Consider the following 13,446-nt stretch of genomic DNA (forward strand, 5'->3'; position numbering starts at 1 on the left):
TATATATATATATATTGTGGTATAAGGAGCTATTTTTTTTATGGCATTTATACAAACTGTACAAATCTTCAGCGATATAAGTGCTGCATGCCGTAATGTTTCTTAATGCAAAATTAGCGCAATTTGTGTTTTATGCAAAGATGTAGAATGATTTTTCTCCCTACATATAGTGTACCGGAGAAAATATAAAGTTCAAATCTGACATATGGAAGTTGTGTAAGCGGGGGGTCAGGAATTACGCGTTTGGAGCTTTAAGGGGTTACTGTTCATGTTTTATTATGTATTTTGATATAGGGACTCATGATTTTGGTGGGGGGGGGACATGTTTTTCAAGCTTGCAAGGGGTTAGACTTTCCAGCTGCTGTTTTCAATCTTCACAATTCATGGATACCCATATACATTGTTCTGCGTTTTTTTTTTTTTTAATAGTGCGTTATATATATAGGCCTCCATGCATAATGATCGGACGTTATTGTGATATTTGCATACTCTGCTCGTTTATACAACGTTGTTCCGTGATTCATGCTGGTAAGCCTTGTAATTTGCAGTATACAATGTGCTGAACATGCTTTTTTTTTTTTTAATGGAGGCATCAGATCATTTTTATTCACATGTATTGTACTTTGATAAGCACGAAAATTCAGAGTTCTTGCATGAGTATGTTGTAAACAGCTCTGCTATTGTTATATAGGCAAATGTATCTCGTATGGTAATGTAGTTTTCGTGTGGGAAATTGGGCGAAAAATGAATGTACAGGGGCACGCGGGAAGGAAAGGGATTGGAGCAATACTATATCTATATGGACGACAAAACGGCATGTAGCTGTTATAACATGTGGTAGGCGTATATTATTTCAGGATAGTGCTACGTGCGCACGTACCATTATATATCTTTCACTCATACGAATGTCGTCAGGCAGTTTTAATAGTTGTATTGTTGTGTTAACAGTATTATATTTATGTGGGAACAAGAGGAACAAGAGGGCAGTTGAGTAGAATGGCGTTTAGCCTAAGGGAACGTTAAGTACATATATATTTTTTTGATGAAATATTTGAGCAACGTAGTGATATTGCCAAATGAGGGAATTAAGAAAGGGGGTTTATGTATGAGAAGAGGTAATACATGAGCAGGTTGCATATTTGGCCGATTTCATTTATTTATTTATTTTTTTTTTTTTCTCTCTTTTCTTTCCCATGATCGTAATCCCTTGGCGTATGGGAACTGGAGCCATGTACTTAGGTTATGCATGATTTGCGCAGAAAATACGCGTATGTACATAATAAAGGGAATATGTTCCCGGTAAGCACCTAATCATTGTAATTTTGTATAAGCGGCTTGTAAGGTCCAATGGCGGAACCTAAAATAATTGCGCGCGCAATATGCATACGTGTTCTAAAAAATAAATGCCTTCATCTAAACCCTTTTTCCATGAGAGTATTATCGTATACACAATGCATGAGTAAGATTGCAATATTTACCGATATTGTTGTGCATTATTTTAGATTACGGACCTAGGGTAATTAGGGTATGTCTTCCTTTTTATTCCTTTTTATTTATTTTAATTAGAAGTATTTTTTTTTTTTACGTTTATACGAATGTGGAATTGTTATTTATTTTTTCTTTAAAGGAAAAAAGTAAATTATTTGTAAGATTCATATGAAGATGCATATATACACTTGCCCGCATTTCGGGACATACGTCTCTAGTAAGTTTTTTTTTCTTTTTCGTTGTCGAGTAATCCAAATAGTGTAACGTTGTTTATCCTTCCTATTGGGAACATTGGAAGGGGAATGGCAACTGTTGTTGGTCCTTTTTCCACTCGGTTATATTGGTGCGTTGTGTGTGTGCTTACCTTCCAAAGGGAATAACCAAGAAGGGCGACGATGACGGCGGACAAGAAGAAGAGTACGGGAGTAGTGGCGGTAAGGATATCGGCGGTTACATCGGGTGCATGGGGGCCACTACCGTCCGGATTTTGACCTGGGTGTTCATTTGTTCGATCGGGCAGTTCAATTCCTGGCTTAAGTGGTACAAATCCTCCCCCAGGGCTACCTGCATCTGTTCGGAACATGTTATCGAAGACAAAAGGATAATCATCCTCGGGTGTACTAGAAGACTGGCCTTCGGGAGAACCTGCCGAAGCATTGGAGCTGTCAGGTCCAGAACCAGAGGAAGAAGAGTTCTCCGTATTCTTGCACTGGGGATCAGCAGTGTCGAATAAGCGGAGACCAGTACATTCCGAGATGAGGGTTACAGGTGGCGTCGGCTGTAAGTTCTGCTCCGGGTTTCCGGCTTGAGGTGGTGGTTTGGGAGGAGGAGGGTCATCGTTGCCGCCGTCGACGACGGCATTGCCGTCGGGATCGCCATCGTTCTTATCAGTCTTAGTCCCGTCTGGTCCTGTTCCTGTTGATGGTGTTGTTGTGTCTGATGATGTTCCTGTAGAACCTGCATTGGACGGTTCCGCCGGTTCTGGTGCAGCTGGTGGGTCTGCTGGTGGTACTGCTGCCGGTGCGGAGGCGGCTGCCGGCGGTGAATCCGCCGCACCGTTACCTGTCTTGTCCGGTGTATTTGCAGTACCTGTGAGTTTGAACGAAAAGGAAGAATATGGAAATAACTCAAGTGTTGTGCGGTGCATGGTCATGGTTGACTACGTGGTCAGTCGCTGACGGTGATGGTTGGCACCATTGGTGCCACGGGAACGGCGCCAGGCGTCGGGGAAGGGGCAAGTTGCCACCCCGGGAAAAGACTCTCTTTTTGCCACACACAACACACAGACACAGTCTGTGTGTGTGTGTATCTCTGTCTACGTCTCTACGGCTCTGTACCTGCCCCTCATTCTCATTCGACGTTTTGTTTTGTCGCGCTCTCTCTCCGGAAAAGTTGTGGCTTTTTTTTGTTTTTTTTTTTTGCTAATGGTGCACCGGGTGTGCTGCCATACAGTGTGCAATCTCAGAAGTACGTTCGTGTGGAACACTGTTACCTGTGTCTGAACATTCGGGTGAAGGGTCCGAGACACTGATAGATATGGTGATGCCACCCTGCCCACCCAAGTCCTCCTGAATGGTTTCAGCACTTTTTCCTGGGCCTGATCCCGCCGTGTGGGATACGGTGACATTCTTGGTACAAGTACTTTTCTTACCTGCAGTTTGGTCTTCTTTCTTAGCAGGGTCTGCACCCTTGGGTGATTCGGTAACTACAGGTGGTGGTGCCGCCAGTGGGGGTTGTTGTCCAGGTCCTGCTGGTGGGTCCTCGGAGCGTCCTCTTCCATCTGTCCCACTGCCTGGCTCTGGTGGTTTGGTCTTATCGTCCTCCTCAGTAACAACCTCCTTTGGTGCCTCTGATACCTTAGGTGGTGGAGCTTCTACTTTCTTCGGTGGTGCCACAGGAACTTTTTTCTCTAAAAAAGGATAATAATTATTAGGATTGTATGTGCATTCTCCCGTGCATCAGATAGCAACATGAGGAGAGCAGAGGTAAGGTATGCCTGCGTGCAATCCACACAGACTTCCCATGTCTGCACACTTCCTTCTATTCCGTCCTCGATGCCTGCTTGCTTAATGTCTACATGCACTCTCTCTCACGGTCGCTCCATCGCACGCACCACTGTCACATGTCGTCTACACAGTGGCCGCCGCTACGGCTATGGATATCGCTGCCGTCGTGGCCGCTGTGCTCAACGTCAACGAAGGGGTGCCGCGCTGTGCTGTTGTGCTGTTCTCGCCGCATGTGCGTTGTTGTTGTGATGGCGGCATCCACATTCGGCAGTACGGTCGGTATTCGTGTTCGTGTGCGGGGCGTATTCGTACGGTCAGTAGTCGTACGTATTGGTGCTGCTCCCATCGGTCCTTACCTGGCGGTTCCTTTGGTGATGGTGTGGCCGACGATGATGTAGCTGCTGGTTTTGAGGCGTGCGCGATGTTGGCGGTGCCACCTACGTTACCTGCAGTACCCGGTTGTGGCGTGCCAGGTGATGATGATGTTGTTGTGGATGATGATGATCCGGATGATGATGGTGTTGCCTGTTGTTCCCCCGGTGGTGGTGCGTGTTCTGGTGGAGTTTTCGAAGAGGAGTCCCCGGTGTTCACCTTCTGTATTATATCCTCCATACGTGTGCCGTGCGGAGATGTCTCTATTGCATCCAATATTTGTTGCACCTCCTGCTCTAGTTCTTGCCCCACTGCCTCAATTTTTTTATTCGCGCGTGCCTTTATGTCTTGTGCACTCTTGTCTCTTTCTACCGTACAATGCGGTCCTAACACCCCCTGCTGCCCATCCCTTAACACTAATGTGTTCCTGGTGAACCATCTATCCATTATGTACCATAAATCCCATTCTCCGGTTTCTCCCGTCCTCCCACTTTTATCCTTCATGTCCATGCGCTCACATGCAAAATTGGGCGCTTTCTGGGGCCCTGTTGTTACCAGCGCTTCCGCTGCTCTAAACGCATTTTCGCCGCCACCTTTCTCTAGACAATCCAGGCCTATTATTCTTTTCATAAATATATTTACTAAAATGCACCGCATATAAAGGTCCACCTCATGTTTGTCCGTGCCTAAGGTCGTGTGCGTTGTACTTGGAGCATCTAATGTGATTCTATGTTTAAAAGTTAAAGCTTTAAGTGCTAACTCGCATACTGCTTTGTCCCTCGGAGTCAATGCCCCCTTCGCTTCCTCCCCGTCCCTCCTCTCGTGCCAGGTCCCACACAGTTCTTCTAGTATTAAATCATGGTGCATACTGCCCATATGTGTTTTAAAGTGCTGCCATACCATCTCCACATTTTTCCAGAATAGTTTCTACAGGTATAATATTCATGATATATCCATGTATAAACTACACTGCATTGCGTGTGCTCCTTCCCTATATATACTGTTACATATCACTACACTCCTCTGCTGCACATATACTCTCTTTTGCTCATGTACTCTGAAGAAATTATATGGGTCGACAATATGCACACGCACATCTTTTTCGCGTGCTCTCGCATTTAGCCCGAATATACTCATGTATTACTAGTCATATTTGTTCCTCGCATTCCTCATATATATAAGAACTTACGTTAAAATCCTTATCATCCTTGTGCTGCACCCCTATATTCCTGTTTTTAATATATTCTTCCCATAATATTTCTGCATATTTCGCCATGATCGTCCTACGCGCCTGACATAATATATGGCTGCCTCAGAGTCTTATTTGAACTGGACATGAACATAATGCTATCCGGCAGGAGTATAATTCCTTCCATGGATATCCTACTTCCTACATACTTAAAATATGTACACGTGTGCACTGAATTGCTTAATAGCAATATCCCTAACATAAATCCTTAACCCGAGCAACATTAAGCACAATAACCCCACTTAACAACAAATACCCCCTGCTTCTACACTACAACCCAGTGTAACAACAACATCAAATTCTTCTGCCGTCGTTGCTACCGTCGTTGCTACGGGCGTTACCGGTCCTTGTGCGCCTTCCCACAAAATATGTGTGTTCCCTGCTCCGCGTCCCCCGCGCGCTGCTCCCTCTCTGTGATCCCCCTTGCTCTGGATGCTTTACTCGAACAAACTTTACCCGGCCACGTCGTCGAATCGCTTCACTCGGAGAGACAATCTATCCTCCTTCTTACACGCGGATACTTCGTCGAATACGTTCACTCGGTGGCAATCCCGTTTACCCGTCCGCGTTTGCTCGGAGAGACAATACTCCTCCTTCTTACACTCGGCTACTTCGTCGAATCCGTGCTACACTCGGCGACTACATCGAACGCCGTTGCTCGGAGATAATCTCCTCCTTCTTACTAGGACAATGCATGTACGAGGACGCGGCAACGACGGCAGAAGCATTGATGTTGTTATTGCGGTTTTAGGTGTACGCACAGAGAGACAGTGTGTGAAGGCGTTTAGTGGAGACCGGTGTAGAAAGGGGGGCGGCGGGTGTATTCATGACAGTGAGTAGTGTTTTTCCTATTTTTTCTTGTCTTTCTTTCTTTTATTTTTTGTTCTTTCTATTCTTTCTTTTCTTTTTTTCTTTTTTTGATAAGTGAGTTATGGGAATTGAAGTGTATGGCACAGTTATTTGCAGTATATAGCGTTAGGAAGCAGTACATGCAGAATATTGTATAGTAGCAGATTATTCTGATTCATATACTCAGGTTAGTTTACGCATTGGGATTATAACCTGATGGCACAGTTATTTTGTAAATAGTCTGCGTCTTTCCTTTTGTACATATTTCTGTCTCTTTTTTTACATTGTTTCTCTTTCCTCCCTTTTTCTACTCTTCATTCTATTCTTCTTATGCGTGCCCTTCAGTCTTTTTCGTCTGTTCCACTTTTTCAGTTGTATGGCACGCCTATGCAGCAGTTGAATGAATTAAAAATTTGTAGTGTGTACATGTTAGCTAGCATAAATGAGAAAGGGGAAACCTATGATTCATGCACACCAGGCAGTATCATAGTCAACGGTATAGCCTATTCGAGCATAACACATTCATTAGATACTGTAATGATATGCGAAGCGCATGAATAGTGCTCTATTTATGTAGTAGTATCATGGCAGCGCAATTCGTAGAATTACTGGCAGAGTGGCTAATACGCAGGCAAGGACAGGGAATTGAAGGTTTTTACGAGGTAGGTTATGGTACGCACATAATGCAAAAGAGCACAGCGCACGGAGCGCATAGGTCAGTGCAGTGATGTGCTCACCAGGAAAGTGTGTTACGGGAATATATATATGAGTATGGCGGATATTGCATTGGCATTGTGTGTACAAGATGAGTGCTTGGACAGCAACTATTGAACTATGAGTATTCACATACGTCATGTACTAGCAGCATTATGCCGTTGAAACATTCGGGGTCACTACTTTACCCTTTACAGAGACAAATATGGGCAGATATGAAAAAGATCGTGGACCAGTTTCTTGAACAAGTGGAGAATGATGCTGAATTATATTCCATATCGTGTGATGATATAGGATGGTGGAAGGAGGGAAACATAAATTGGCATAATGCTGACGACAAAGTTGTATGCAAAATGATGGTGCCGGCATTATTTTTCATGAATGGATGGGGGCTGGGTCCACATGGGGGATACGATGCTTCGGCTGCAGGTGATAGATTACAGACATATATACGGTGCATAATTGTGAATGTATTTATGTTCCAGTTAATGAAAGCAAACTGTGGCAGAAATCAAGGTATACGACAGGCGTTGCACATATTAGACCAGTTTATGGCCACTGTGCCTAATGCTGTTAATCTTAACATGTGTACCTGGGTGATTAATAATGACCTGAGAGTAGGAGGAAAAGTGATAGGCGAACAATTTGATGAATGGATAATGGGGAATGCAAAAATGAAGGCCAAGATGAAACAGTTACAGGAACGTGTAAAATGCAAAAGTACGGGGAAACAGACATCTGACCACTGGAAGCGACGTATGGAATTATTGAAAGAAGGACAATTGAGGGGAGCAATGGAGAAAGGAATGAAGCGTATATTAAAGAAAGTAGGGAAGAAAGTAAAGACACTACGGGGGCCAGTTCCTTCCGAAGACGACGATGAGGACGATGGCGATGATGAGGACCCGGAGGAGGACGACGCGAGTGGTAAGAAGAGTAAAGCGACAGAGTGCTAAGAATACCAGCACTACGAATATGCATAGTACACACACGGCCAAATACGTATACGGCGCATACTAACACGGCCGGTACGGAAACTACCGCCACCGATAAGCCTGCGGATGGATGCCTCCACCACACGCACACGCGGGGGAACAACAGCACAGCAAACGACTTCGTGGACGTTGCGCGCTGCGGTGCCCCACTTCGGTTGAGCGGGGAGCGTGGCGCCCACGACGGATGGAGCGGGACGGCGGACGAGATGGCGACAACAAATAACAGTGTACTGCTACCATCCATCCCGACCCAGTCGACCGCGTTCACCTCACCGTACGCGTGCTGCCGCCTCATCCAGTCCACCGAGTCCTACCTCGACCCACTGCATCGACCCATGCATCGATCCATGCAATCGACCTACCCTGCCGCTACCTGCCCGCACCGTCCCGGCCCCCTTCTTTCTGTACCACTGGTGTCCTTTGTTTTTTTTATCATCTTTTTACAGATCCTAAAGTAGTCAAACCAGCTACGGCTGCTAAACCCGTTGCTGCCAAACCCGCCTCCGAGCCCAAACCAGTAGCGGTGAAACCGGCACAAGCCAAAACAAACCGAACTAGCTCAGAAACACGCCAATAAGGGAACACCGGTCGACACAAAGATGGCAAATCCAGGTATATCCGAGGGTGGAAGAGCACGAGAAACAGCACGCAGGACTGGAAGTAGGGGGCATGTCGGGAGTGGTAATGGAAACAAATCCGTGCGCATCGAAAGGGACTCATGAAGAAATCATTTCATTGACAAGAGTAAAAGAGCTAGAACTGTATCACCATTCTACACCCGAAATTGCGTATTACGGAGCAATGTACCGCCCTCGCCAAACTGTGCATGCTTCTGCTCGCGTCGATAATTGAAGACTGAGAATTCGACAGTAGTATGCAAGAGAAGGCGTTATTATGTACATAATTGTTTACAAAATATGCGACACGAGGATGGGCGGTACATAAATGGGAGTAGCACGTTATAACAGTTACATCCCATTTGGTTCGTTTAATGACATAATGTGTTACGCCGCTTAAGTTACTTCCTACTCCTGGTTTTTTTTTTTTTTTTTCTCTTACACAAGCTTCGTCATTCTAGACATATGGGTTTTGTATTTCTCTTCTTTTTTTTCTTTTTTCTTCCTTGGTCCTTGTGAAAGGGCGGACGCGGCGTGCGCCACATGTGAAAATTATGTTACCATAATATGTAACTTTTTCTCTTCACATAAGTATAAAAATACTCTATACACAAACCTTTCATAAGTTAAAATATAAACTTTTTTTTTTTTTGGCGCTAATGTTACATGCACAACAAATTTTTTTGCATCTCCGTTATACAATAATGCGATTGAACGCATTCTCATTCCAAACGATTGACTAAGGCACCTAGTATTTTTTATCCATCAGCGCATTATGCGGAGCGTATAAAAAAGCAATAAAACCGTAAGTTGCGCATATTCTCCTAAATATATGTAATGGTCGATTTCAAAAGCAACATTTTCCATCTAAAACCCTACAACTCCAGCCCCAACACATTATTCACATTGTAAAATTGCCCTCTCCTTTCTAAAGCTCAAAATAATGTATCATCTGTGCATTGTTCTTGTTTTTTTTTTTTTTTTTTTGTTTTGGCATAATTTCCTTTTAGTTGTAACATGAATTTATTTTGACATAATTCCATTTTTCGTTTTATTTTTTTTTTGTGCATTTTGCACAATAATAGAAATAATTATGTATATGCAGATTGATGGAAAAGTAAATTACAACAGGATCCTATATACGTCAATCCAGAAAAAAAAAAGAAAAGCAAGAAGCACAACACTTCTCACACTGCTATGTTCTGAGGTGAAAGCAACAAATTTTGTGTTCATTTAATTTCTGTTATTTCTTTTTTTTATTTTTTTATCATAATATCCTCCTAGGCGTAGCGCAATTAAAAAAAGAAAAGCGAAAAGCACACTACCCCTGTACATTTGCTTTTTATATAAGTATCCTTAACAACATGGTACACCTAAACCAAAAACAAACATCGACAAGCCACGTTCCGCAAGGAGTGTCGCCATCCCGACATGGCAAAGCACATTCCGCAGGTAATGAAGAAGCTGAAATCAATGGAAAAAAGGCACACAGGTTCTTTTCCTCCAACAAATTTGCTATCCTTTTTCTTGTTGCTTGCATCTGCTTAACGGTAAGCCCAGTATGAAAGATTACATGATCACATATAGATGTAGGCTGGAATGTTTCGCGGTCGGCTACATATATGGCGTACGCAATATGCCCGAATATTTATATGTATATTTTTTCCGTTCCGGTTCTTACTTCCCCTTTTTGTTCCTTTCTCCATTGCCATTCCTTTATTAATACAACTCATCACCACTCCTCTGCGCTTCCCCTTTCTACAGCATCCAGATGACTTCGAAACACAGGAAGAACATGTGGCCAAATTACGCGTACATAACAGAGTTCCCCGCAGTTTAGCAAAAATTAAAGCAATTGCATCAGAAGATGAGCTTGAATTAGATCCGATGGCATTCGAACACTATGACGGTGCCTACGACGATGTCGACGAACCGTATGCACCAACCTATCAATCCCCCCCAAAACGAATATATTCTCGCAACCAATGGACGACACCAAAAAAACGATGTTATAGAGACGGAGCAGGAACTATTCTAAAAGAATGGAAAATAGTGGAGTACGAGGTACCACAACAAGTGCATTATGAAAGAAAGTGGAAAATACAACATGATGCAAGGGAAGAAGAAGTCCATAACGGCGACACATTATCCGCCGATGTAGCAGTCTCCGCGTCAGTTGAAAAGTCTAGCACATCCCTTTCGAAGGTTGGTGCACAAGGGTCATTGTCGCCATCCCTACAAAATAAAGGACAAAATGAAAAAGAAAGTCGAAAAACGAAACAGGAACTGAAAGGATCTTCGGGTTCAGGTAAAACGCATATGCGCAAACACGACGAGAGAAAATACAAATTTTGTCGAAAGTTGTATGTGCAGCTGTTTCCGCCTCAAAAACAAACGCCTGGTTGGGGACATAGAATGTTCATCGAATCCTATTCCACACGCCTAATTTACAGGAACGACTGGAAGCACCGGAATCAGCGAAAGCACAAAGCATGGCAAGCAGAATGAAGCAGTTAGCATAAAAAGCGGAAGAGGCTGTAGTAGACGGAAATTGGCTACATATATTACATATAGGTACTGCAAGTTCTTTGTTGTGGCTATTGTCATTTACACTATAATAATCGTTGCTGTTGGCTGTGGCGTTGCGTTTGTAGGTGGGGGTGTAGCTGAGTGTGCAGCTGTGCTTACAGGTAACATAGGAAAGTGGTGTGCATATGGGGTTGCCACAGCCTCCACTGCAGCTGGAATGGGTATAATCAGTATGTCCTCACTTCTGACATTCCGGTGCTGCTACCGAAAGCGAAGGCAAAAGTGCCGAAGAAAATTTTGAAAGACCAAAATTTCATCCGAAGGAATATCACAAACCGGAGGTACTGCCGAAAAATCAGAGGTACCGAAGCAACCAGATGTACATAAGAAACCATAACTAACTTCCTGCATTGCATTTCCGGCAGGCAACTTTAACGTTACTGTATGCTTTTATATATTTATTCGATTGACCCTCATATGATATGGTATACATTTTGTATGACATGGCTTATTTTTCCTTTATAGCATTTAGCTTTATAGTTCCGTTTTCTACATTATAATATGGTTTACGTTTTTTCTAATATGAATATTTCATGCACATATAGTTCTGTTTTGTTTCTGTGTAATTAGTTGTCCATAGACATGATGGGAGCATAAAGCATTTGAAAAAAAAAAGCATGCGTCCTTCTGTTATTGTGTATGTATATATAGCGAATAATTATTTGTTACATCGTATATGTGTAACATATATAGTACACAATGATGATCTGAGTTAATTCATACAGTGCCTATTCTTATAATATGTAACACATTTTCCCTTTCTTGTTTCCTTCCGTATTGTTGCTTTATTTCATCTGCGTATACAAACTTGAACAGTGCCAAATGAAACGGTGTTACTCCTTACCGTTGATATACACAACAAGAGGAGGATCTGGCACATTGTAAAGGTAAAACAATGTAACAAGTTTTCCCCGCACAATAATAGGGCCCATTTGCGCAGATAATATATTGTATCATCTGTTCGCCGATATGTGCTACGTGACGTGTAATGTTCCGTGGGATTCGCTCAAGATTTTTGTATACATGGAAATACACGCTTCTTTTGAAGTGGCCGTATTCTTCGTAAAAACGTTAATCGTACCGTACCTTCTAAAAAAACGCATGTCCCCTTTTTGTGTTATAATATGACACACACCTTCCAGTGCACTCTACAAGGAATCAACATGTCCCGTTGTGCTTCTAAAACGCGGTTAATGGATGCTCCCTTTTTCCGGTTGTATTGGACACTGGAATTATATGCAATTACGAATCCAGACCCCACGGCTTGCTACTACTACCATCAGCGCCATAATTCCATGCTGCTTCGCCGCTCGCTGTGAACAATTGTTTAACGCCGCTCGCGCTTGTTTTCGTTCATCAATAAAATTTGCGCCTTTGGTACCGTGCTTGGGCAGCACATAGCTGGTGGGCGGGTATGGTAGCATTCTGTATTGACCCGTACTATTCCATTTTTCCCGTGATTGGTCTTGTGCTGGTATTTTACTGAATACTGGAGGATGACGGCAATCCATAAAGGACACTGTCTGCCCGTTCACGTTGGAAAAAATCGCTCTTCACAGCCTTTCGCCGGTATACATATTACTTTAATCCCAGACTTATTCCCTCAAAACATATTTAATTCGATCACCCGTACCGTCTTACATTGTTAGTCGTTTTTTTGTGGGTGGACATTTTGTTGGCACATGCTTGTAGACACACTTTCCTAAGCCCATGACTTTACACACCCTGCGTGTAATTCATGTCGTCCAAGAAAAGAAAAAGCAGAGAAAGAATAAGAGCAGAATTATACATAATTCTTAACAAGCATGCGTTGACTTGTAATAACGAATAGAAAATTAGGAAATATTTGTATAAATGAAATGAACAGAACAAAAAAAAAAAAAAAAAAAGCCTGAACAAAATTGCGCGCACCACTTACAACAAATGTAATGGATACAGCTCCAAAAAAAAAAAAAATAAAATAACCAATGTGTGTACATAAAATTGAACTGAAAAAGAAAAGAATAATAAATTGGAAGCCTCCATGAAAACATTTTGCGAGTGTTCTTGCCTTTATATTATCAATAATGCTCATGAGTTACGTTATTTCATCATTCACTTCAACTTTAATAAAAATTTGTACTATTTGTTTTGTTGTTTGTTTTTTTTCCTGGTTGTTTCTTTTTTCTGTGTCTGTTTTTGCTTGTTCCTGTTTGCTTCTTTCTTTATATTTAAGTTTGAAAATATATATATGTACACACATGTATATATATGCTTGGGACGTATGGTATTTAAGGGTGGAAATGCCAAAATCATTTAAGAGGAGGAACCTCTGCCTCTTTCTTTATTGCATATATATTATAATTATTTCGCCTTGTGTTCAATGCTCCATAATGATATGTACAGATAAAAAAACGAACTACATTTCCACCTGCTCAAAATATATACACTGTACACCAAAAAAAAAAGTTTTCTGAAATGATTCTTTCCTTCATGCATATACACTGTCTGTTCAAATGAGCACTTGCCTTCTATAAATATGAAGCACATATTGAAAATGGACGTGAACAGACAATTGACATTAATAC

At 42.5% G+C, this 13,446-nt stretch overlaps 2 protein-coding genes across 2 annotated transcripts; one reads left to right on the plus strand and one right to left on the minus strand.

Annotated features, from left to right (window-relative positions):
* Positions 1-1,702: 1,702 nt before the first annotated feature.
* On the minus strand, positions 1,703-5,142 carry AK88_03556 (uncharacterized protein; the record flags this gene model as incomplete). Its single annotated transcript, XM_012481167.1, has 4 exons — positions 1,703-2,577; positions 2,981-3,397; positions 3,851-4,793; positions 5,056-5,142. The coding sequence occupies 4 exons, from the start codon at positions 5,140-5,142 to the stop codon at positions 1,703-1,705; spliced, it is 2,322 nt and encodes a 773-aa protein (XP_012336590.1).
* Positions 5,143-6,548: 1,406 nt separating this feature from the next.
* AK88_03557 (uncharacterized protein) lies at positions 6,549-11,206 on the plus strand (the record flags this gene model as incomplete). Its single annotated transcript, XM_012481168.1, has 6 exons — positions 6,549-6,626; positions 6,876-7,605; positions 9,743-9,840; positions 10,055-10,598; positions 10,744-10,864; positions 11,032-11,206. The coding sequence occupies 6 exons, from the start codon at positions 6,549-6,551 to the stop codon at positions 11,204-11,206; spliced, it is 1,746 nt and encodes a 581-aa protein (XP_012336591.1).
* Between the last annotated feature and the right edge of the window lie 2,240 nt (positions 11,207-13,446).

This window comes from Plasmodium fragile (genome assembly GCF_000956335.1).
Source record: "Plasmodium fragile strain nilgiri unplaced genomic scaffold supercont1.41, whole genome shotgun sequence".
Taxonomy (NCBI): domain Eukaryota; phylum Apicomplexa; class Aconoidasida; order Haemosporida; family Plasmodiidae; genus Plasmodium; species Plasmodium fragile.